The following is a 27192-nucleotide window of genomic DNA, read 5'->3' as shown; positions in this document are numbered from 1 at the left end:
CTTGCAAATCTGACCCCATCTTTAGTTTTTTGTGAGATGGTTATATAAAGATTGTTGATGCATTAGGGAGTTTAATTTGGACAATAGAAGAAGAAACAGCGATGCAACATGTGCAAAAAGCATTCGGATAACAATGGACCCTCTGATAAGCATATGAAGCACCATTAACATAGGTCCTGTTGTGATCCTTTGTCATGCTATTTGCTTGACCTTTAAGCCTACTACTCGGAGAACGTATATGAAAAGACATTCTGCATATACCATACTTGAACATTATTACAAAATACATGCTTCATGCCTCCGACCATCCACGTGATATGTATTATTATATCAAGGCAACCAACTACATTATGAACTCTTTTTGGTACAACCCTATGATGCCAACAACTATATCAGTGTTTCTCCTTACAATCTACCATTAAAAAGAGTTATTAACAAGATACAATTTCATAACGTAATGGCTACATATGATGACCCTACATCCTATTTTAGAGAATTAAAAGATAGATGTAATAATCTCAACATATATTAACCATTTTTTATTTATTTTTTCTTTTGAAACTCTTTAGACCTAAAAAAAAAGGTTTCGGTAGAGAATTAAGTCTCGCTTCATTTAAAAGTAGAGAATAATGAAAAATTATTAACACTCTTTTCCTTTGTCACACGCTAATATCTTATTAACACAAATCATAACCAAGTTATCCCCACTATGTTCATTTAGGAATCAGAACTCAGAAATGTCAATCTTAACATATCTTAGATGAATTGTTTGCACCACACCTGATTCGAACATTAACTTACAGCATACTCTTCCAAAAGAAAATATTTAACAGTGTACTTTACAGATAGTTTGATCATTAAAAAAGTTAAATTTAGTATTTTTTATAAAAAAAGAAAGATTGAAAAGTAATATGATAGATGTAAGTTGGTCATGCAGGTAATGTTTTGGTGCTTACTGAATGCTATCAAACTTGCCATAATAGTTTGCTTGCTGATGCAGTAGGCACGGTGTTCAGTGGAAGCGCGTAGTTTATTTCCTTTATTATTTTTCTATTTTCCGATGTATTAAAAAAATATTGGTTCGGTATAAGTCACTATCTTGCAAAATCAAATTGTGACTAGTGATTGAAAAGTGCAACGCTTGGTTTATTATCGATAGGCATAATGAATCAGGAACTGAAACGATAGATAATTTACAACACTGAGGAACTAGTACTGTAAAATTTTAATGAAATTAGATGCAAAAGTGGTTAATTACAATCTCAAGCTTTAGATTTATTCATTTCCTAATCATCTAAACATGGAGAATAAGACAGTTTCCTTTTCATTTCCAAAGAAATGCAAGTAAAGCAGGGGGTTTGAGTATGATAGGAATGGCAAACACCGTACCGTACCGCCAGTATTTATCGCTCGACTTCAAAAGTGCGCACCGTTTAAAAAAGAAGTGCATATAAAGGGTGATCGATTGAAATTGAAGTGTGATTACCTAATAGATATACATTCCAGTTATAAAACAATAATATACTTACGACTCAAGGACAGATCCTTCAACAATTTTCCATCCTGGACCTGAAAAAGACATCTCATATCTCGTTGTGTAGGTTCTGCTGTTAGAAGCATCATGTTGTGGATGGCCTACGGCATTTAGGTGAGTAGACTCTGTTAGAGTTGTTTCCACCACTGCACGCTGCCCATTCTGTGATATGGTCACACTATCGATGTTGAGGTCCTCCAACATGTAGTCATAGGACCACCCACGCTCTGCAATCTCAGCTGCACGATCAGTCCATACCTTCAACATCTCACCGTCCAAAACCTACCAGGTCATAACTTTCAGCAAAACTTCATACACAAAATTGCCTCGAGACAGTTGCCAGCAACAAAATCAACAGAATCTTTTTACTGGTCCAGGAAAAAGAAAAATACTACAAATAATAAAGTACATTTTGAAGTTGCATCTCAATATGCCATAACATGGGACTTTGCCAAAATGCGATGATGTTATAATTGATAGTATTTGACCTGATTTCGAATTTCCAATCTGAAATAAAATTTAATCAGGTTCCTCTCTAAAACATTAAAAGGATGGAAATGCAACAACCATCTAAATCCGTGTGAGGGATGGATAGCAAAGGGAGCAGATTGAGAAGGGGGAATAAATAGTTTAAGCTTGTATAAGGTGCTCCGCTCATAAAAGCCCATCAGTGATACAAGCAACCCAGTCCGTTCAAAAACATAAAAAAGCTCCAAAACATAAAAAATAAATATGATGTAATTATATTACCTACATTAACAATAACAGGTTCATGGACAACCAGGGTGATCCAAAAATCATTGAGACCAGCCAACAATTACCCTAGTTTATTAAGTTTAGGGGATTTTTCGGTGGCCGGATATGGAGCCCCTATCATGTGATGAAGGAGTAGTTGGTTTATTATAAAGATTGTGTAGTAATCAGTTTTTAATATCCGTAAAACAAAATATAACAGTGCTTCCTTTTCAGAACTCCAAAACCATGGCCTACATGATAATGCATCATACCAGATTGTGAATCAATCGAAAAAACGGTAAACAAACTAAAGATGCATAATTGCACAGGTGCGACTGCATAATTGCCAGATTTAACATAACAAAGGGGGGAAATCAATTTACATAGATCATACCCTCGCTTCAATATGCAGATCAATTAAATATTATACCTCATGCAATCTTTCTAGGCAATGGTCAGGTCCAAATGCTTCGGATTTTATACTTTGCCACTTGCGAACTAGAGCTTCTGCAGCCCTTGCATCCATTTTTGGTAGTTGAACTCCTTTTTCTTCATCTCCCAATGAATCTATACAATAATAAGCAATCATCTATAAGAAATTATAAGTATTGATCTTCCAAATTGCAGATGTATCCGAAAACCATACCTAAGTTGACAGTATCCGATGACATTGCTGAACCAGTCATTTTATTAAGCACGGGCGAGCCATTCCTAGCAGGTAAAAACTTTAGACCAGCCAAAGTTACAAGTCCAATTACAACACCAGCACACATGATCTGCACACTTGCATTTTTAATTTCATCGGTAATAAATTCACCTTCACTTGCCACAGCAGTATTTTTTATTCCAGAATCATCAACACTGACAGAAGAATCCTCTTCTGATAATATCAGAGGATTCTCACTTTCGGAAAAGCTAAAATCATCTTTCTCACTGTTTTCTAGATGTTTCACAATTTGATCTTCAGAACCAACAGGAAACACTTTTTTCAAAGCATTTATTACATTAGCCTGAACCTGGGTAATAACAGCAGTAGCCTCAGCTCCGATCTTAACTATGGCTGCAGCAGCAGCTAAGGGTGAATGGCCAATACCCTCCAACCTTTCTAGATATCTAAGCACTGTAGGGTCATCATAATAATCTCCAAGCTTGAAACTTGTTTCTTTTGTATCTCTAAACCTAGGAAAAACCACCTCCATCAGCCATGTTTCCAACAATTTACAAAGTCCAGGAAGATCACTGTCTTCATCCCCCTTTGCATTTTCCATAATAAATTCTATAATAGACGGGTTTCTATAAGGAGAGCTATCGGTATCTAGTCCCAACCATGACCGACATTCATCGAGCTCCCCAACCAGCAGTGCACAAAGACCCCTTTCTAAAGCAAAATCAATCTCTCTCTTCTCACTGGGAGTATAAACAGAGGGAGCATTCCTCAAAGCTGTAACCTTAGTCTGTTGAAGTTGTTGGAACAAATTATCAGCATCTTGGATAAGATCCGGCTTTTTAGCCACAAAGGCTTGTGCAACAAGAGCAAGTGCCACTCCGTAAGCTTCAAAACTCTCAGCTGGAATATTACTTGGCGTGGCAACAAAAAGTTCAACCTTCAAAAGAAGATTTGAGGAAAAGAAAAAAAATAAATGTAAATTCTTCTATTAGTAAACAAAGAAAAATAGAAAGAAAAGTCTGAAAACTTTATTTAGGAAAACCTGTTCGGATGCTGTCATGTGTAAGAATGCCTCATTCATGAAGTCTTCACGGGTATAACCCCCAGCAATGGCAGCTGCACCCCCTCCTCCAACTGCCCACAAAATGTTACGAACACCAAGAAGACCTTCCTCTCTCCGTGTTCGATGTTCGTCATCAAGTGGCAAGGCTAAAAGTTCCAAAACACAATGTGGGGTTATCTCTTCTAGCGTCTCGTCTATTTGAGCTTGCAAATCGGGAGCAAGGCTGGTTGCCCCTTCTTCCTACATGATCAGGGGGGTTATTGTGCAGTATATAGCAATGCAAGCACAACATAGAAATCTTCAAGATACATTACTATATGCAAATTATGTTATAGCACATTAAATACAAGAAGAAAATTTAAAAATGTAATAGTACAAAGCTTCAAAAGAAATTATATACTAAATGCTTTTCATTCACACATTTCAACTTCTAGGACCATTATTGTCTATACAAAATGACAGTGAATTGCTTTGATATGACAACAGCAATCTATGAAATCATCAACATGACAAAAGTTTTTTACATTGGAGGTTTAAAATTGTATTGGAAGAATAAAGAAGAGACACCGTAGATGAGGCTCCAGATAGTAGTGCCTTGAAAGGTAAATGTACAAGAACTAAGCCCTGCCACCACGAGAGTCTATTTCTGACCCACAGGTCACAACATCGCAACGTTACCATTGGACATTTGCAACAATGCTTGCTCTCATAAAGTTATGATGAAAGAATGGACCAAATTTAAAATGCACATGCTCTATAGCTTGTTAGCATTCCTCCAGCATTTAATGTGTTACTCCCTCCACTTTTTTTCATTATAATTTAGAAGATGATTTTTGTTCTTATTTGTCTCTCCTTTTCAAATCCAAGTATACTATTAACAACTACTTTGTCTATTTTACCCTTCAATAATCTAATTGTTGAAAAATTTATACAGTTGCAGTAAATGAGTAAAAAATGACGTGGAGAAAGCTGACATAAGTAAGGAGAGAGAAATAAATTAACTAGAGCAATAATATAGAAGCTAACCGGCATATGTGGTAGTAAAGCCTTAGAATGTCATATCAAGAAGTTAAATTGTAATGAATTTGTGATTCAAAACATTACAAAGAAACTTTTTACTATCAGTGCATGAATTATTTATTCAATGAACTACTTATTCAACGTTTAAAGAAGCAAACAGAACATATAGGAGTGTGAATCACCTGCAAAAGCTTCAATGCCCTCTCAAGCATCTCACAAGCTGCAATGAAATCTGGTTGGGGCAAAGCCATGGCATCCCTTGAGAAGTCAACAAAAGCGAGCGCCATAGCCAACACAACATCCTGCTTGAACGTCTTCGGCAACCTCTCCCTAAGCAAACCCTGCCCAATCTCAAGCACAAGCTCGGGCTCTCCAGCTTCCTGCAACACGCACAACGCTCCAGGAACCTACGAACCAACCACTTCAGTTATCAGTGAACCAACTAAAAATCAAACTACATTACGTTAAAAAAAGGAAGAGAAAGTAGAAGAAGCATTGGTTACAGCATCGGTCCCTGCCATAGACATGTTACTTTTTCTTCGCCACACCCAAGTTCAATTGTACAATTTTACATCCAACATTTAAAAGAAAAACTCATCAGAAACTTTATGCATCGCCAAATTAACATTTCTCTTAGCGACACAAATTCCACAATTAAAATAATGATATCAAATCCGCTAAAAAGAAAAATAAAATGGAGACGTCAAATTCACGAAAAATGACTACAGTAAGAGAATTAAAATTCCAATTAAGCTAAATAGAGTGAATTACTTTGTCGAAGGGGATTTGAGTGAGAATGGCGGCGTCTTCGTCGTCGACGAGGCCTTGATTGTACTCTCTTCTGGAAGCAGGATCCGCTAGGGTTTCGCACGCGGCTTGGAGAATTTGACGGCGGCTAATTAACGCGTCGTTGCTGAATGCATACTGAGGAGGCTTCGAGAACTTCGCTTCGTAGGCTCTGCGAATGCCGTCGCCCAGAAAATGCGACTCCGCGCCTAGTACACGGTACAGGTCGAGCGGGATGGAGACGAAGCGCTCGGGAGGGTCCAGTCGCGGAGGAACGGAGGAGGGGCTCAGAGTGGCGGTGGCACCCGATGAGCCGTCTCCGAGGAATTGGAAATCGGCAATGAGGCGCTCCGCCCATCTACTGGTGGCGCAGGTGGCGGAGAGAGAACCTCCGCCGCGGCCGGCGACGGAAGAGGAGGAACGGAGCTTATTAGGTTTTGTAAAACGGTTAATTGTTGGGTGCGGAGTGCAGAGAGGGAGGCCAACGCGAGGTAGCAGCGTTTCCATTGAACTTAAAACCCTGTTTGTTTGCTACACTCTACTCTCTAGCGCATGTCGCAATGAAAAACGTTTTCAACTATTTTATATTTTTCCACAATTTGGAAATTTAATAAAATAAATGTGAACTGGATTAAATAAAATGTTGTCACATATTAATAAAATATTGACTTTGTAATATGCAATTCAGTTGTTTAAGCAGTTTTTTTAATTGTTTAGTATTTGCATTAATGTAAGTGAGAAATGTGAAATCTGGAAAAAGATGAGATATATTTATAATTTCAGAAAGTTGGCCTTAATAGAATTTTTAATTGAAATCAACTGTTTATAGGAAAACCATGGATAAGTTCTCACTGGTAATACTAAGATTTCAAAATGGATGTTTAATTTAATTTCAAGGATCATCGTCCCACACATTAATATTTAATTTTTAATTGAATCATAAGTTATATTAAGAAATATTACTTATCTTAAAGTTACCTTTATAAGAAACAACATAAAAGATTAACTTAATGTTCTAAATATTAATATTTTTATTTTTATATTTTTTTTATGATTTTAAGAAAAATGAGTTATTTAATAAATTATTAAAATATTAATTTATTTTTAATTTTTAGTTTAAACTTTTATATATTTATATTTTTGTTTTTATTTTTAATTTTGTATGTGTTTTTAAAAATATTGATATGTTCCTTTTTAATTTTTTAATGAAATTAAGAAAAAAAAAGGTGTAGGTCGATGCGTAATTTCTCTTCAAAGGAAATTATGCTTAATATATACAATTAAATTTAACAATAAAACAACACAAGTTGTTTGTCATGTAATACTTCTTGAAAGAAATGATTAGTCATCTTTATCATAAAAATTGTAAATCGTCTTTATTATGCACAAATTTAATAAAAAAAATGCTATTCATATTTGTTTCATATGGCTTTAATTAATTCAGACAATTAACAAAATTAAAATTGTGCACGTGCAAAAATAAAATTTGAAAGTTACTTTTAGCTAACCAAAACTCCTTTGGAATTTTAAAATTAAAGTTCAATTCGAAGTTTTTAAATACGATTTCTTTGACATAAAAGTGTTTAATTTTAAAACACGACTTACGTGTAATTAAATAATAAGTTTTAATTTTGGTTATTCCGGTAATTTTGTGAAAAATTATACCACAATGGTATATTTTCCTATATTTGATCTTAATAGAAAAAAAAATCAATCTAAGATAATACATCACTGATTAATTTAACTGATTTAAAAATAATTATTTCTTTTCGAATAAATAATTTTCTTCAAAATAATCTAAACCAAACATGCTACAAGAATTCTCGAAAAGTCTTTTTTTTTTTCATTTGTAACACTTCAAAAAGTAAAATGGGGGCAAAGGTTTTCCCTCTTCAATACAGCCAAGAAAAATGTTAAAGATAAGAAATATCAAATATACTCTTCACTCAAATATATTACATTATCTATATTTAAATTTCATTTTTTCTTATTCTTCAACCAAACAATTGAGATTATAAAAAAATAAACAGTATACATGTCAACAGATATCGTATTTACATTATAGTTGTAGTTGATTATAAATTTTCACCAGTAACACAATAAATAGACAACCTAATAACAAGTTATAATGAACATATTTTAGTGACAAGATCTATATTACAGGTCATTATTTTTTAAAATGCCCTTAGAGATGAAAAATCCATTTAAGCATGAACAGGACATGGCTTGAAATAATTAAGGAATTTAATTTGTGAAATTGTAAATAATCATAGACAGCAGTGCAGAGGAACAAGATTATTATACTCTATGCTGAGATTAGCCATTCAGGAAGGGATTCACGGTCTGGATCAGAACTTAGAAACCTTCGGCAAGCGTAAAACACAGCTGAATGAAAGCTACTTGGGTTGTCAATGAACACAAAGTGCCCGGCCTGTTATAATTGAATGAAGTTTGTTAATCCAAATAAGATTGAAGAAACTTTACTATTTGGGAAAATGGAGAGAGTGAGATACCTGAGGAACCCTAAGTATTTCACAGGGAACCTTCATATCTTTGCGAGCTTTTTGAGCTCCTTCATAATTCATCCAGTCCTGAAAACCATATATGAAAGTGGTGGGCACCTTCCACTCTGATGCCCTGTGAAACCAGAAAAATGGAGTTTAAGAACATAACACAAGCCGCGAGAACATGAAGGAGTACATCCTGTATAAGAGGAGTAGATGATTCGATGCAATACACTGATAAAGTTTTGACACAACCACTGCTAAAGCCAATGGTCATATGGCACATCTGTAGAAAACTGCGTACTCAAACGTTTACATGTTCAGAATTTTGGATATTCACATAGGATTTTCAAACCATAGAAAACTTCCATTTGTCTCAGTCTCGTTTCATATTATATGATAAAGTAATTATCATCTGGATCTGAATAACATTGTTTTACTATTTGCTGATAAAAAAAAACTAATAACAATCTTCCGATTAGAGACGTTGTATTTTGCAATCGAAATGAAGAAATGAAATGTTAATTCAATAATATGATCAACAAACCTGTCAAGAAGAGGCGACCTCGGCAGTGCTCCAAATGAAAATAGATATTTTAAGCACAGCTCGCCACTAGCTTTCGCTGCTAAAGTATGGTAAACATAATCTGCAATAGCAAAATAACACTGAGTACTCAAAAAGAAGGGAAGAGAAAAGATATGTACATTCACAACTAAACCATGTATGGTTATCTATGTCAGCATACCTGTCAGTAATCTTGATTCAGATTCTGTCAGCATTTCTCCAGTTGTATGTGTAACAAACCTGGCACTGGTATACTTGCGGACCATATCAGGACCCCAAGGACCTAAACCCCTGCCAAAAAATATGAGAAGAAAATATTAAACAGAAATAACACTACAAACAAATGTTAACAAATGAAAAGAAAAACAAAAAAAAAAAATCATATTCTTTTCTATATTTGTATTCCTATGATCAATTCTCAACTTTTTCTTTAATCGTCCCCTTTCCTCTACAACCAACCCCTCAATATATTTGATAGGAATATTATGATTCCACAATTTGCCACACCAGAAGTTAGGTTCCATGTGAGAGACTAGACAAAGCAAAAACTGTTCTATCCAAAAGTATTTATGTCCATGACTTAGAGATTAAATTTAATCCCACTAATCATTCAATAAAGAGACAATGTGAATTTAACTACATATATTTGCCTACTTCAGTAACGGTGTCATTAGAAAAGATAACCAAGAATCAGATGTACTGACGTGAAAATGTGGACAAATATATGGTGCTTGTTATCATCAGATAAAAAAGTTAGTTTCGATAACAACTTACTTGAAAACATTTTAAAGATTTTGGTGTCCATTCGTGCATCTAGTGATCACTACATTATTATAATTGAATATCAGACGAAGTAACTAAACAAACATTTGAAACCCAACCATTTACAGATGATATACAAGCATGCGATACACCACCAAGGCGCAAAAGAACTGAAATAAAAAAGGAGTGGCTTTTATTTCTAGTGTCTCTATACTTTACATTTTCTGAATGATATTTCCTTCTAGCTATAGATTATAAAAATAATAAAGTATAAACATAATAGGATGAAAAAAATAGGGACCTGGTAAATTCTACCTGATGATTTTCTGAGGCGTAAAATTAGATTCCCATATTTGATTCAGGATTGATCCCTTCCATGTAGATAAGAACTTTGTAATTCTCTCTGATTCAGACGAAAATCCAGCAGGTCCCACCAAAATCAAGTGTTTTACATGTTCGGGGTGCTATGTATAAATTATAAGATATATATCAGAACAACAATCTAAAAAAGGAAACCAAACAACTCATTTTAATGCAATGCAGAAAGAAACTCACCTTAAGTGCGTATTTGGAAGCAACATAACCACCAAAAGAATGCCCTAGTAGTATAAAATTGCTCAGGTTTTTGGCTTTTCTCCATTCCTCAAAAGAATCAATGAACCACGCCTCAGTTTCTGTTGTATCAAGAAGTTTAGCATTTTGTCACAGTAACTTTCAAGTTAAACAAAAGCATTAAACATTCCCAATTCCAAATCAACTCTGGCACTGACCTTCAGTGCTTCTGCATGAAAAGTCAGGCCTGCTAGATCCACCCCAACTGCAAAAAATGTCACTAATTGAATAATCAGGTTGAAAAAAACTAATTTGCAATCATGGATGAAGTGAAGCCAAAGCTCACCCAAGTTGATCGATAGCAATAACTCTGAAACGAGTGGCAAGTGCATCAAAATTACGAAAAAAGAAACCCTGTGACGCGGCATATCCATGAACCATTACCAAAGTGGGAGAGTCATCCTTACTGTCAAATGTGACAGTGTTAATAAACCGTGGTTCATTGCTCGATGAACGAAACCATCTAACTCTGGAATCAGGTGGACCAGAACCAATATTAATCTGTTCTTGAACATATGGAGTCCTGCACAAAAAGAAAAGAAAAACATCACAACCCTATATATACATATACAACTTAAATTTACAATTTCAGGCTAAACACCCTTTTTTGTTACTGTTACACGAGGAGTAAAAGAATCCAGCTCATCCTGCTAATGCCCCAGCAGTTATTTAAGATGAAGTTACCGTAGTTATTTAGTTAAATTTATCCGAAACCATCATGTGTATGGTTTCCACCAATCTCCTTAGGATAACTTCAGAATAGGAGTGTTAATATATCTTCCAGTATATTCTTTCTTTAGTTATAATTTATTGAAGAACTACAAAAATCATGAGTGTGATTAAGTAAATAAGTAAAACCCATAATTTTTTGTGATTTTCGATAAGCATTGAATAATATGTTGTTACTATTTCTCTATTAGTCCATTAATAAGCATCGTGAACAACAATATTCAGAGATTTAAAAGCACATCAACAAGTGAACCAAATCCATGGTCAGAAGAGGAAAACAGAAGGAAACAATCAGTTCATCAAAAAATTGTCCACGATTCACGTTCAGTGCGTAAAACAGGTGGCAATTGCAGAAAGACAAACGGAGAATTTAGGTTTGGTGAGAAGCGTACTTGACAAGAGAGAGAAGTCGCTTCTCGGAATTGATGATGTGGTCGGTGGAAGTGGGTATCCAACGTAAGACGGAAGGCCAAAAGCGTCGCGAGGTTGCCGTGGAAACAGAAGCAGCAGAGGATTCGAGGTTGCTCTTTCCAAGGTCTTCTGCCATTCTCATAAACCAACGAGAACGAATTGCGTTCATCCAATAACGAATAAACCAACTAACAGTGACTCTGTTTGGTATCAGAGTAGATGGAAAAGTTACAAATGATTTGAACAAATTGAGAAAGATTTGAAGCAGAAGAGAGGAAAAAGTTTTAAGCAGAAAAGAGAAGAACAACTGTCAAATTTGCTGATACTGAAACAACGAGAACGGAGCAGAAAGAAGAAAAAGGGAACATCGGAGAAAAAGCTTACGCGCGCAATGACGCATGTGCACCTTAATTTTTACTTCTTATAATTTAGAAAATATAGTATTTTATAGTTGTTATATATTTTTTTTAGTTATTATTTTTTTAGTAATTATTAAAACCTTAGAGACTACAAATTTGAGATTTTGGAACAGGCTTAAATTATGATTAACTTTGAATCAGAAAATAGTTACTTTAAAGAATAATTCTGAAAAGAAAATCTTAACAAATTTTTACGATATATAGTTGTGAAAATTTAATTGATATTTATATATATAGTAAGTAGTTATGTGATCCACTATGTAATTTTTGCTTGTTTGTTTGTTGTTATTAGAGAAATTAGAAAGAACCCAATATCTAGGTTTTATGATAAATGATAGAAAATAAACTAAAAGAAATATTAAATATTAAATTTTATCAATGTAATTAACTTACTTAAATTATTATATTATTCATATTTTTATATGATATATCATTTTTTTTATTTATTAAAAATATTAATAGGACGGTAATAAGTATGGCTTTGATGTTTATTTATTCTCCTTTGCATATTATAAAAATTTATATTAATTTTTATTTTTCATGACTTCTAGTATTTTTTAACTTTTTAATTTTATTTTTTTACATTTAAAAATTTCTATAGTTTTTAAGCAAAAATAGCGATACGAGACACAATGATTTGCACTCAAATAAAAAAAAATATTATTGTAATATAGATATATCAGTTATAAAAAAAACATAGTTTACTATAATAATGTATACTTAAATCCTACAAAAAAATATTAGTTTTTTACTTTTTGTTAAATTTAAAATGTGCAAATTCTGTTTTAAAAATTTTCATTTGTATCAATTCTGAAGGTAGACTTGCACCGCACACAAAGGCTTGACTTTTCATTCATTTTGAATTAGTTTAGCTGCTAATGATGTTGAAGATGTTTCAACCTAAGTGACTCTAAACTTTTACAAAGTTTTATTTAAAAAAAATACTCGAATAACATAAAATTTATTTTTATAAGCTTCGATAATATTCAAAATATCTTGATACTAATAATGTCAACACAAAATAAATTATATACGCCATTTTAAACAGAGAAATCTTATTTAATGCAATGTGAAGTACATTATTTTTAACTTATTGTTCAGAAAGAGGTAGCATTATTTTATTTAATTGACAAAAGTCTTTATGAAGCAATTGATATTAGTAATTTTAATTATTAGAATTCAATTAAAAATTACTTTTATTCAAACATTTACATTCGTTATTTAAATATTTATAATATATTGAGATTATGGGTTTCAAAGTGGAATTTATATTCATTTGTGGCAATTTAATACAATGACCATTTTAATACCATTATAGGAATCCCAATTTTCAAAAGGTAAATTGATATGAAAATTCAGTTTTAAAATACTAACGTCAACTTCATTTGCAAAATTCATTTTATACTGTTTTAATTTACATTTTGAGTTTTACTATTCAACATTAAGCATATAGTATTACAAAACAAATGGAAATATTCAAATAAAAGGCAATAACAGAAGTGTAGCAAGCTTAAATGAGAAAATCAAATGCAAATTATAAGCAAACTAAAAGTAATGCCTGACAACTCTATGCACGAAGGCAAAGAGTGCCATAGTTTCATCGCGTAGATTTCAAAGCACCAAAACCTGTGATGTACTTGGCCGATGCAAAACCATTATCTCGAATGTGATCTTAACATCCAATGGTTGGCAATCCAACTAAATATGAAAAATAAATTGCAACAACCTTTCGATTCATCTATAAAGGTAATTAGAGAGGAACAGCACTGTAAAGATTAAGAGATATCAGAAGCAGCACAAAGATCAATACTGAGAGAACGTAATATGTTTTACACAAGGCAACTCTGAAGATATAGTATGCTGTGACATCTATGCATTATACAGTATGACTTTTTTTTTCATATTTTTTCTGACCTCTGTCGAATGAGAATTCAAAATCCAACATCAAACCTAGAAACATAAAGCCAAAATGGTTATAGCAAGATGATACAGCACAAATGTGTATTATACAGTACTGTACCCATAAACGATGCCGAATCATACCAGAAATGCGTCCAAAATAGAGTCTGAGGGTAAATTTTCCACTGGGGTATTCAGCCATTTTGAAATAGCATCACTAAAAATTAGGCTCATTCTCCTAGTAAATAAAAAAAGTACCACCAAGCAAACAACACAGATATTCTTGGCAACCAAATAGGTGCAACCAATATGAAAGGAATTCACAGGTTTGACCTATTGGGAGGGGAGAGGAGGGGGAGACTGCTGCTATGCAAAGACAAAATATGTACTCACCCCTAGATACACCCAGTGGAATTTAATTTCCCCAGCAGCGACATTTTTTAATCCAATAACACATACTGGTGGCTTGAAGACAGTCTGCAGCAGAAACAAAAGCAATAGAATCATAAACATGGCCATCCACCTCAACACTTTACAATGATACATACAGGTGAGAAAACAGAATAAACCTGAAAATTGGTTCTGAAGAAGGTAATAGTTCCAAATACATCAAAACAAACGGAAAATACAGAATACCTAGTTCCTCCCATTAGTGAATGAAATGATCTTTCTCAGCCTAGAAACCATCAGAAGAGCTGTAAGCATAATTAGTACAGGAGAACGACCATGATAGAACAGCAGCCCAATAATTACACACAAAGTACATAACCATATAAAAAGTCTTGGGCTGTTGGGCATCCCATGGCGCAGTCCTTTGAATCATCATTATAGTTACATTGACGAGCTTGTTTTGCAAGGAGGCGATGTATCTATTTAATTATTTAAGCACACATGAGGAGGCTGACTAAACTATAAGTAAACAGGGTGTTCGCACATGTGCAACACAGACGAACAAAATAGAGAATGAGACAGAAGAAAAATAATTGGAGTAACAAAGTATCTTACAAAAGTTGGAATAATTCTTTCCCGTCTTTGGAGAATGAAGAAAAAAAGTTAGTAATTGATGTTAAACTTAAATAAGAAAAATGTTTCTAGTAGGACATAGAAAATGGATATGTATGCTTGTCATCACTAGAACAATGCTAAGCTGTACAAATTGAAGAAATTGATAAGGTCATTTAATGTCTTGCCCTTCAGAAACCCCTTCAATAAAAATGGGGTCTAGTTTTTCAATCCTCAAAGGAATAAACCTCGATGAAAGATGATATATTAATCGACAGATGAATGCAACCTGCCGTCATCTTTAAACCTGCCAATACCCATCACCCTCAACATCCAACTGATATTTTCAATGAGTCTGCTTAGGTGTTGAAGCCTGTTTACTGGCAATCTACCAGCTGTATCTGGAATGCCGTTCAAGATTTTGCTAAGAAGGAATTCCATAGAACCCGCTTGATGTGAATGGATCAAGTTGTGTCTTTTTAATTATACCTTCTAGATCATTTACATAGGCAGATTGAGGTGCTCATGTGAGATCATGCTCATGGCCATCAAAACAGTGAGAACTGAAGTAGGAAGAAGAACCAGACTTTGGCAACTGTTACAAAAGACGTACAACAAAGTACAAACAATTCCCATCCAAAGAACATTAAGATTTCACATCTGATTTCATTGTCATGTGTCTCTCAATCAGTATATCCACAAAGGATCGAATCTGCATGTTAGGCATCAAATGAAAGTCGGTGAGAAAGAATAAATAAGTTAAAAGGGGATGTCAGAAGTGCATACATATTAAAAAGTAAAATAAGAAAATAAATAAATGATTATGGGCATATTTGATTCCTATATTTGAAATATATTCCATTTAAAAATATTTTTAACAACAGTAGTTTTCGAAAATTATAGTAAAAAGTAATTCTTTTTTTCAGATTTTAAAATAAAAAAAAAAATCAGAACATTTTTGTTTAGGTTTACTACTATCAGTTTTCTAATACTAATATTCCACCTTAAAATGTTCCATCTTCCTCCACTCCCACATTCTAAACAATAGTTTTCTATAATAGCTTTTAGAAACTACAAAACAAAAGTGCAATCAAACACACCGTAACGCAGCTGACCCAATCCAACCCCACCCCTCAAGAAGCTGGAGTCCAATCAGTAAATCATGCCTATTAAGTAACATGAATAACATTTTCTAGAAAACAAGTATTCTGCAGAAGTATCGTATTATCAGTACCAGTAGATAAAACTGACACGGGAAGTAACAGAAAATTACCTTATTCTTCCGCTTAAAATCTAGAAACTCACGTACAGTCATGGCTTTTTCTGCGTCCGTAGCTTGCTCCATTACCTGAAACTTGTACCCACAAAGTTACAAAAAGGATGAAGAGCGTATTTCACTGAAGATAATATTCAAGTAATCCTTATAACCTCCTGCCAACCAGGTCACAGTGTAACACTTTCTTAATTTAGCAAATAAACAGTTTTAGAATATAGGGAAATATTAAAAAAAAAAATCATATGTCACCAAACCTTTGTTTATCCTCTGGAATAAATTACCCGGTTACATTCTCTTACAATCAATTACCACATTTAAACTTACCATGATCTGTTCTCCTAATTCTGAATATATCAAACACATCAATACATACATTGTAATGCACCTCACTTAATATCAAATAGCATTTCATTCTCTTTTACCTCTCTGACCCCCTCTATACTTAAAAAACATAATTTCAACAGAAAGAAGCAAAATGCAGAATAAAAATTACCTTTGTTGCACTTTTCTTCATTATAGCCTTGTATCCATCCTTGTCTAGTTTTCTTGCCTTATAAAGGGGCATCAGCAGTGATGCAACATAGTCCACAACAGCCTGTTTAATATGATCTGCTGCTCGGGAATGACTCTTCAGGGCCTCCTTATTTACAGTAACCTGTGAAATAGAGCTCTCATTAGCAACACCATCACGCTTCCAGATTGGTAGCTTTGAACAGGCATTTGAGTCCTCCTCGTCCTTCAAATCAATGGTTGGGTTAGAAAAATAAGAATCTGCTGCAGCTGCTTGAGATTGCCATCTCTCAATGGCATGATGATCTTTAATTGCAACACCACCAGCTGTGTCAATCCAAGCTTTCGTATATATACTGCTGTCCCCAGCAGCACTTTCTCCTGAGTGCTCTCTGAAATTCAAATGGCTGGCAATCTCATTTGAATGACTCCTCTGTGAGAGGGTATCAACTGGCATTCTGGAATTATCAAGATTGACACAAGCAGCAGAGAAATCAACAGACCAATCCCTAACTCTGCAATTCCTAGAATCAATCTCTGAAATACAATCTTGCCTTCCAAAAACACCACCTGACCATCTTTTTCTACTATCACACTCGTCATTTTGTGAAGACTGCTCACGTCTAGCAAATTTATGGAATGAGGGTATCTTAGGAAGCTGTAACAGCGAATTGGATCTGGCTTCTGCAGAAGCATATGCCTGCAAAGAAGAACCATAGATTCTTGTAACAAACGTGACAACCAGTTAATGACGTAAATTTTCCCTATTATCCTATCTTTGCAAAAATAAGGGCACTTCAGATAAATAGAAACAAATATGTTCACAAATTCAGAGAAGAGTATAAAATTCAACTGAAAAAATTAATAATCTGCTAAAAGAAAAGACGACTCAAATAGAATGTTCAGTAAAAACCACAACCAAAGCAAATTGTCCTTTAGCCAAATCTTATAAGTATGCACACTAACAATGGAGCAACATAGTGGCATGAAAAAAATCTAAACACAAGGACAAAGCACAAGCACTAGCATCTGAACAAGTTTTGACATCAAAAACAGGACAAAGCACAACCAACACAATCCAACAAAGTTGCCCAAAAATCTCAAGTCTCAATGACCCAGGTTTGTCAATCAAATGAGTTAACTTGAGCTGGAAATCTGATTTATTCTATTCAATAAAGAAACTGGATTGAATTACAAACTTAGTACACAACAAAGAATTTTATTACGGAATCTTAAACACAGGCTCATAATTCAAATGATTCTTTAAAATCTAATATCAAATACAAGTTGTAGAAAGAATGGAACTGGCAGCAAAAAGAATTAAGCTTAAAGATTCACGCACACCAAGCAAATTAAAACTCTAGCAAAACCTTTTTACAGCACAATCACATTATACTATGAAATCTAACCAATTTAGCTTGAAACTATCAACTCATATTCAGAAGAAGCGCTATAACAATAGACTCATGACATTAAAACCAAAACTCCAAGGGAAACAAACCTCAGCAGCAGCAAGAGCTTTAACACGTGCAGCCTCTGCAGCAGCTATAGCAGCCTGTTCTTCTTCAGATATAGCACAGTGGTTATCCTCCTTCTCTGTAACCACTCTGTCTATTGAACCTTTGGACCTGGAAGAACTGAATTCATGCCTTGAGTCATATGATGGCAGCTGTCTTCCTTGTTTGCTGTGCAATTTCTTCACATGGGCATGGGAAGGTGAATTGCTTCCAGCAGAGGTAGGATTCAGCAAGCCTCCTTTATTCTCATTGGTACCATGATATGTGCCCAGAGGTGGTTTTCCCGAGGCTGAATCTTTAGCAGATTTTCTCTTAGATAAATCTACTGCAGTTGTTTGTCTTGGTAACTTTAATCCACCATTAGAAGCTTTTTCCTTGCGAAAAACTTCAAGCCATACATTGACCAACTGGCTTGCTATAGCACGAATATCACGGCTAGTATGTACACAAACTTTTTCCTTCACTGTTTTCCCCATTCCTACACCAAGCAATAAAAAATAAATAAATACTAATACAGGGGAAACAGCAGACATTGTATTTCCATGTGACTTCATCCAACCAGAATCATCTACAGGACCATAAATATATCTTCCACTATAATTCATAGCTTCATAGGCTGATTACAAGATAGGAACCGATAAAAATAAGAAAAGACACAAACTAGGTCTGACATCAAATCTAAACATATATCTCATAACGTGGTACAATTAAAATTATTTTCATCTCCCACTTGAACAGCTATTTCTCCCTCAAAAGTATTATAAAAGGGTATGGCACATAAGTAAATAAACAAAACCTAAGATTAACGTAAATTCATGAAATAAATAAATAACTACCTGACAATCGTACAGCAAGAAGATCAGTTGAAACACGGACAAGAAGTCGCAAACAATGCCTCAAGAGTTGGGTCCCATCCTTTCCCATTGAATCCTGTATTTAGATATAAATTAGAAGCCCAAAACTAAAAAATTCCATAACCCTAAATAGCATGTTATGTCTAGCCTATTTTTTGGGGGGGAAAACAGCTTCATTTTCAAAAACTCTCACAAAAATTAACAGAAATAAGCTATTATTTCTTCAAAATAAGCTGAACCAAACACACACTAACACGCTGTACTTTGTAATTGTGAAAATGGATGTACTGTCAAACGTAAATATATTACACGGCAGTTTGAAAAATGCATCTAGTGATATAATAATACCAGTATCCATGAATTGAGAATGGCTAGCCCCTCTTTACTTCCAGCAAAAGACTTCAAGTTTCCAACAGAAAGAGTTAACAATTGTTTGGCCACATGCAAGCGTCCAGCAGTGGTTTTCGTATTAAAGAACATTTCCCTTAACAAAGCTTCCCGGGTTAAAATTTGAGCACCATCTAAAGAGTTCTTGTACATTATGTTAGAAAGTTCTACTGCATCAAGTCTCTTCATTATATCCCTCACTTCATCCCTTTCAGTGTCTAACTGTCCCCGTGCAGCTTCCAATGCCTCCACCTCAGCAATATAATCATTTCCAGTGCTCAATATGTCAATTATGCGAACAGACTCTCGTAGTCCACTCATCATTGCACCACCAACAGTATCCGGGTGCTCTTTGCAGGTTGCTTCACCAGCAAAAAACAAGCAGTTATCAACTGGTCTCCCTAATATATCATAGTCTTCTCCTGAGGCTCCAACCGCAACATAAGAATAAGCACCATAGCTAAAAGGATCCCTACCCCAATCAGTCACAACATAGGCAACAGGATCTGGAACTGAGTCCTGCCCAAAAAGTTTTCGGAGAACCTTCAATGCATGTTTAACATGATCATAAGAGCTCAAGCTTTGACCATCTATGGCTGCCTTACCAACCACTAATGCAATAAGGACAGGAGCCCCAACTGTTTTCCTGACATTCCAGAACATAAAGCAATGACCTCTACTGTTTCTCTCCTCAGCTGTTGCTCCAAAGTAGTCCACGGCATCATCCCAAAATACACTAGGAAATTCCAAAGCCACTTTATTTAGAACTCCATAACCAAGACGCTGAACAGAAGAACATTTCCACTGTGGCAAAGGTGGGGAGAACTGTATAGTTTCAGCCTTCAAACAGCCAAGTGGAACAGTAACAAGGACAGCATCACCAAAGAACTCATTGCCATTTGCTGCAGAAACTTTGACTTTATAACTTTGACCAGGCTCCTTGATACCATATGACACATTTGTTACAACGTGGTTCAAGTGAATTGTAATTCCTTCTCCCAGAGACTCAACAACGGAACTGTAACCCCCTTTAATCATACAATGAGCTCCCCCAAAACCTCCATACACATCATCTTGATTCCAGTAGGGAAGAGAAACGTCATTAAGTGAAGCAGCACAACCATACTCCAAATGAGCAAAGTGCCAATCCATAACCCTCCTCTCCTGAGGGCTCAAAATCTCCTCATCAAGCTTTTTTTCCACAGAACTGTCCCTTTTGGAATCAAATGGTCTATTTGCAGAATTATTTTGTTCAGTTTCTTCACTGCTTTCGGTGCGTGCCATACGCCGAATCTTGAGGGCATATTCTAAACCATCTTCAAGAGACATTTTCATAGCTTGTTCACCTTTCTGAGCAACAACCAATACCATGTCATCTATAAGGGTATTATATTCAGCTTCAAGTGCTTCATCCATATCTGCAGGAACTTTTTTTTCTGTCACTATGTCATAAAGAGGGCAATCACTGTTCAACACCGTCAACTCAAGGCCCAACTGAGCACAAATCAACGAGGAAGGATCTGGTCTTCGCTCAGTGGCCACATCAGCCTCAACACCAGTTATAATGCTAGCTCCAAGATCAACAGGGACAGAAAGTGAGGAGTGATCAGTAAACACACGACCTCCTATCCTACTCCTAGCCTCAAGCACAGTAACAGGAAATCCTTGACGTTGCAAGTGGCGAGCAGCAGTTAACCCAGCAGGCCCAGCTCCAATCACAATTACTCTCTTTCTAGGATCTAAATCAGGCTGCAGATTGTCACCTACCTGACCATCCCAGACAGATTTAATGCAGGTAGAGTCATTGCTTTTCTCTTTAGCTATCAGAGAAGTTAATTTGCAAGCGGCAAAGTCAGAAGAAGGAACGGAACTGACAATAGTTCCATCCTGAAATCCATCATTGTCCTGGTAATCAAAAATTTTTCCTTCTGCCTGTTGTGATATGTTTGATAAATCCACCTTCACTTCATTACTGTGGCCCATACCTTCTGTAGCTTCAATTGTCAGGTCATTGCAATCCTTTCTTAGACCATTGTTAACCTCATTGGAAGCATCTGACATTTTAGTCTGACCAACAAGAAAGGAAACTCCATCTTCAGAGTCAGCCATTGAAGCTGCGAGACTTTCCTCAAAACCTTTTTCTTTTACCAGTTTATAACAGTGTCTTGCACTACTTCCAACATTCTCCTTCTGGGAGGCAATTCCAACATTTATATAACCCTGCCAAAATAGTATTATCATGTTTAAATTTCAATTACCAGAAAATAAACACCAATATGCTGTAATTTTTCAGCCAAAACAAACATGTAAAAGAAAAGGCTCAATTATCCTATGTTTGGTAGCAAACTAACCATTTTTTTCTTTCAAAACCTCTCAAAAAGATAGCCAAATAAAAAGCTGAAGCAAACAAACTAAATATTCATCCATATATTCTTCTGGTGAGAATGCAAAGAGAACAAAACTGAAGGCAAACCAATATAACAAACAAACTTACATATTGATCAAGAAATGCATAGACCTCCCTAATAAGAGAAGAACGAGGACTTCCATCCTCAGAATCAGTATCATTAACTCCACATTCAGCAAGAGGCAAAATACGAGTGACATCTCGGCTCCAAAGACTTAAAATCTGATTTCTGCAATGAATTAAATTAAATGAGGCAAAACTCATTACAACAGGATACCTAGTTCAAAATAAGGGTATGAAAGAGATGTAGAACAGTCCCAGATTACTCCTCTAAGCATGATATTTCCATGAGAAGTTTAGAGTATTCGTCTATGACAAGGTGCTTTTACAGATAAAATATTATATAATCATAAAAAATGTCTCTAGTGCTTATACGCTGAAGCACTATTTAATGACCCAGCATTACCAAACACCCTCATAAGTTATCCCTATTTTTGAGCAGCAATAACATAATCCAAAACAGAATAAAATCCCGACACAACAAAAATCAGTTACAAAAAAATCCAGATAACAAAATTAAATACCATAAATAAAATAATGAAACTAAACAGGTCAATCTATATCACACACTTGGGCCAAATTAAAAAAAAAAAAAAAGGGATAATAAAAACTAGATCGCATGATTCCCATCACTTAAAGAAAAAATCAGTATACGACATTTCACCAAGAGATAATGATAGTATTATATTGTATAACTAGTACATATTAAACAAAATCATAGAAAACTTCTGAATATAATAAATTAACAGTAGTTAAGGGTAGCAGAACGTGTATGTATCACAGTAGAAGTATGCCCAACTCACAACTAGCTAATCATGTTGAAAATTTAGGAAAAAAGTAGCGATGAAAACATCTACTTGACTCTGCATGTGAAAAGCTATCGCAGATAAACTTTTAAAGGAGATAGAAGAGGAGAGATGGAGAATGATATTATGACCAATAAGTAATAAAAATATTATAAAGTGGAACACACAACCACACAATATACAAGTAAACATGAATTCCCATATAAACAAAAAAAAGGGAGAAAAATTCCATTGAATACAGGAAGTAGGCATGGTAAACTTTTCCAGTTCCAGTAAATACAGTCGGAAGGCCCTTAACCAGAAAATGTACAAACAAGTATCAAATCATAAACAATGGACAACAATGAGGGAAAAATTGAACCAACAAACAGCATCTCACCAAATGTACGAGTTTCTTTTTATATGTCCACTAAAATGTTCAGCTCCCAGCCCAACTAACTACACATGTGAATCAATAACCAGAAACATATCTACATACAGCAAGACTTCATTATCCAAATTTCATCCTTAAGCAACTAATGTGAACAACTCGTTCAATCCTCACTCATGAAAGGTAAAAATTAAAAAAACATATATACAATTTTCTTGTTTAAATAACTAAAACAAATAACATATTTGATCACCAGTCACAGAATCAAAAAGTATTCTCTGTAAATCAAGCACAAGACAAGAAAAACCCAAAATATTGAAAAAAGAACCTCTGCTGCAAAAGGAAAACTGCAAATTTTCTGAACACTTGGAAAAAACAATTGCAAGCAAATGAAAAAGACCTGTTTGAAACAATAATTACCTGCAATCCAAATATTCCTTGAGACCACCTTTTCGTTTCAAGATCTCTTTAAACTTTATTTTCTCGATTGGACCAGCTTTACGGGCTTTCAGCCCAGCTGATACTGCCACTACTGAACCATTTTCAGAGTCTTCACCAGTATTCAAAGAGGAATCATGCTTCATTCTTGTTCTAAGAGTGCGTTCAACATCTGTCATAACTTGACTTTCATTTAGAGCTTGATCATTAATTAAAACCTCCCAATCAGCATCCCCCTCATATGTCATGTCTCCATGCTTGCGCATTTTGGTCTTTCGCACCAACCTTGGAATGCTTGATATTTTACCATCATTATCGACAAAATCAGTCACAGAGGCATGGTATTCTGCAGAGTTCCCATTTTCATCTGGAATTGAAGATTGAAGAGAGGATCCATCCGATTGATTTGGATCTAAAACTGAGCTACATTTCATAATAGAAGCAGTGGGGTCTTTTGGAATATTGCAAGCTTCTACAGGTTTCTCTGGATGATTTGAGTGGGCGGCCAAATCAGCTTCATTAGACACCATAGAAGAACCACTGACAGTTACATCATTTCTTTTAGGTGAAAAACCTAGAACAAAATCATGCACTTCAGCCTTTGTATCTAAATTACTATAATCACAGAAATTTCTATCAGAAACAAACTCAGTTTCTGATTTTCCAGCTCCATCTGCTTCCATATGGCATCCAAATAAATTTAGAGCTCCATTACTCGAGGATTCCTGACAATCTTTTCCAGAAACCATATCATTATTCTCATTCAATGCATTTTCAGTTGATTTAATCAAGGGTTCAGTGTGCGAAGATTTCAAGACATTTTCTTTCCCTGCAGAAGTAGAAATATCATGTTCTGGAGCACTAATGCATGCTTGTACTAGGTCATCAGTCAATCTATTCTCAAGCTCCCAGACCTCAGTAAATTGTCTTTCCCCTTCCGCCAGTTTTGAGAGAGAGGCAGTATCAACTATTTCATCGTTTAACATAGAAGATAACTTATGTAAATCACCACTGATAACACCACTTTCCCGCAGTGCAACCTTGTTGTCAGAATCACAAGAAATATCTTCAGCTTTTACAACACAAGAAAACTGCTTCCCATCTTCACGGTAGACATCATTTGACGGATTCCGTCCACCTGGAATGTCCAAATCACATTCACCCTTAACAGTTCCCTCCTGAAAACAGTCATTAACACACTTGTGATCCTCCACCATGGATGTGACAACCGGTTCAGAAGCTTGAGGCAAAGCATCATCAGACATGGCATTCCCCCCAACCAATTTCGAGCCAGAAGCAGATCCGGATCTACTTTCAACCCCAGAATCCACAGTTTCCACAAAACCTCCAGGGCACAACCCACTATCCACCTTCTGAATCCCCCTTTTCTGCCTCGAAACCCCACGAGATTTCCTAGCAGAACTAGACTGCGCCTTGTGAAAAATCGCAGACAACGAATCCTCCATGTGTTGATCAGAAGAATCCTCCATCTGCATGTCCTCACCACCAGGCACCAAGGCCACCCCTTTCCCATCCTTATCCTTAGCTCCCAATCCAACCAATTCTTCATCAGACACATGCAAAGCAGGACTTGCTCCTCTTCCAAACCCAGATCCCTGATCTCTTTTAGGACCCTTCAATCTCTTCCTAAAGCTAGCCAAGGTATCATTATCATCCATACCCCCCAAATCCTCCTTCTCCCTAACAGCCTCACCACCACCACTACCCTTCCTCTTGGACCTCTTCAGCTTAAAGATTGAGCCAATGGGCTCGTCGTCGTCAGAGTCAAAACCAATTTCCTTCTTGGATCGCTTCTTCCTGGTCCCAGACCTAATATCCTCTCCCTCCATTTTGCAACCCTAGTTTTTACAAACAACAAATTTCGGAACGATTCCTTTATGCCGTCGCTTTCCTCCACTTACCCATCACCAGATTAACAACCCTCGCTCTTCAATGAACATAATCGAAATCCTAATTGAAGAAAAACAGTAATATAATACCATGGATAGATAGTGAAGAACCAAAGGCTGAATAAACAAATAAATAACAAAAATCACACAGCACACTTAATGAGAAGATATATGGATAGGGAAAGGTAAATGCATATAAATGTAAAAAAGAAAAAAAAATTAAAAAAAAAAAAGATAAAATAGTGAGCTTCTGGCACCTGTGTTCTGCAATTGCTATTATGTTAAGTTGTGTGTTGAATCTATTAGAGAAAGAAAGAGACTATGGTGTCTCTCTGTGAACTGCGCACGGCAACAGAGTAACGGCTTCTCACGGCAAGGGAAAAACGTTCATGACCTTAACCGTGACCACTGAAGGAGGAGAATAATAACAATAATAATATTATAATAATAATTTTAATAATAATAGTAATAATATATCATTGTTATTATTAAGATTGGAATAAATATTTCGAAAATTATGCCCTTTGTATTAAAGATAGACTCGTTTTTATTTCAGAGATGTCAAATATTAAAAAGTATTTGTAAAAATACTAATTGGGGTTGCTGACAAATAATAAAAGACTAATTATTAGGTTTGTTAAGTGAAAATTAGTTTGGTAGGATTTGTATATTTTTCTATAATGTTTTCATTTATGTAAGTTATTATTAATTATTAATATGCATGAACTAAAAGAAATTATAAATTTAATTAACATTCGGATTCAAAATGTAAATAGGTTGAAGGGATTGAAAATCTAAAATCGTGAATATCGAATAACAGAATTCAAAGTCTAAAATTATGAATATGGAACAATTTTAGATTCAAGAAACTAATACTTAAGAAAAATACATGGAGAAACCGCTAATTACAAAATTCTGATACTTAATTATCAAAATTATCAAATTAGGTGGAAAAATTAAAAAAACATTAATTAATTATATTGACTATCAATAAAATCTAAACAAAAATAACACAATTACGTTAGTATTTAATCTACAAGGCACTGATATGATTTACTCTGTCCAACTCTTATATTCATTTAGGCTTGTTATTAACAAAATTTGAATAATATTGAAAAAAAAAATAGATTCAAGAACAATTATGAAACACTGATAATTTTCATGGAGAAAGATCAAATTGCAAAATTGAACAGTAATTTTATTATAATTCAATTTTTTACATTTATTTAACAGTATTTTTTTATCTTTTTATATTTTAAAAAAATATTAAAAATTATGTATTTATGATTATTTTATTTTTATATTATATGTGTGAAATGAATGTGAAAATATTTTTTTTCTTTCCTTCGTATTTATTTATTTGTTAATTAATTATATTCAATTATAAGAAATCATGATTTTGACCAAAGGAAGTGAAATAACCCATTTCAACAAATTCTACATAACTCAAATAGAAATTTCAACCAAAAAAATGGCTAAAAATTATAGTCATGAACTCTCTAATCCCAAATACTAATTTAATTATTATACTTATTCCTTGTTCCTACAAAAGAAGTTAAACCCAAAAGATTGTACTGGGCCATAGCACAAATTAAGCATGCGGACCAAAGCCCAACCGTTTTTAAACATAGAGGGATTTTACTTTCCGCACTCCCGTAATTTCTAATTAGACTCCATAATTTTTAAATTGCCCCTTTGTAAAACTGATTTCCGGATTACTTGTTGGAGAAATTTGTTGGAATAAGTTTTCCAGAATCTCTGGCACATGATTTACAGAAAAGGATTATTATAATAAAAATTCTAGAACAAACTTTATGAAAGTATTTTAAAACACACAAAATGCATTCTAAAATTTGTCAATATCTATACAAGAAATAAATATAATAGAGAATTACCAAAAAATACTAATTATAATATTATAACACTAGTATTTTGGTTTTTTAATCATT

General features: G+C 34.6%; 3 protein-coding genes across 4 annotated transcripts; all 3 read right to left on the bottom strand.

Moving 5' to 3' along the window:
* Positions 1–1445: 1445 nt before the first annotated feature.
* Positions 1446–6356, bottom strand: ARC6 (Chaperone DnaJ-domain superfamily protein). Of its 2 annotated transcripts, none has more exons than XM_088097597.1 (6): positions 5791–6356; positions 5202–5426; positions 3979–4239; positions 2916–3873; positions 2700–2836; positions 1446–1816 (listed from the first exon to the last, which is right to left on the bottom strand). In XM_088097597.1, the coding sequence occupies exons 1-6, from the start codon at positions 6310–6312 to the stop codon at positions 1526–1528; spliced, it is 2394 nt and encodes a 797-aa protein (XP_087953723.1). In that variant the 5' UTR covers positions 6313–6356; the 3' UTR covers positions 1446–1525. The 2 variants fall into 2 exon arrangements, with proteins under 2 accessions (XP_087953723.1, XP_087953727.1); XM_088097601.1 differs by lacking the exon at positions 1446–1816 and adding an exon at positions 1836–2041.
* Positions 6357–7817: 1461 nt separating this feature from the next.
* On the bottom strand, positions 7818–11790 carry LOC124828039 (putative 1-acylglycerol-3-phosphate O-acyltransferase). The gene is made up of 9 exons (XM_047301247.2): positions 11370–11790; positions 10535–10771; positions 10407–10453; positions 10192–10310; positions 9952–10100; positions 9056–9165; positions 8857–8956; positions 8319–8442; positions 7818–8236 (listed from the first exon to the last, which is right to left on the bottom strand). The coding sequence occupies exons 1-9, from the start codon at positions 11555–11557 to the stop codon at positions 8111–8113; spliced, it is 1200 nt and encodes a 399-aa protein (XP_047157203.1). The 5' UTR covers positions 11558–11790; the 3' UTR covers positions 7818–8110.
* Positions 11791–14670: 2880 nt separating this feature from the next.
* On the bottom strand, positions 14671–25638 carry LDL3 (LSD1-like 3). The gene is made up of 9 exons (XM_047301275.2): positions 25501–25638; positions 23316–25304; positions 21747–21888; positions 19214–21472; positions 18848–18941; positions 17996–18489; positions 16478–17194; positions 15982–16056; positions 14671–15420 (listed from the first exon to the last, which is right to left on the bottom strand). Exons 2-9 carry the CDS (start codon positions 25181–25183, stop codon positions 15355–15357), a joined length of 5715 nt encoding a protein of 1904 aa, XP_047157231.2. The 5' UTR covers positions 25184–25304; positions 25501–25638; the 3' UTR covers positions 14671–15354.
* Between the last annotated feature and the right edge of the window lie 1554 nt (positions 25639–27192).

This window comes from Vigna umbellata, chromosome 1, assembly GCF_029865625.1.
Source record: "Vigna umbellata cultivar VRB3 chromosome 1, Vumbellata_1.0, whole genome shotgun sequence".
In the NCBI taxonomy this organism is placed as follows: Eukaryota; Viridiplantae; Streptophyta; class Magnoliopsida; order Fabales; family Fabaceae; genus Vigna; species Vigna umbellata.
Note: the sequence above shows the minus strand (reverse complement) of the source record. Positions and strands in the feature narration are given on the sequence as shown.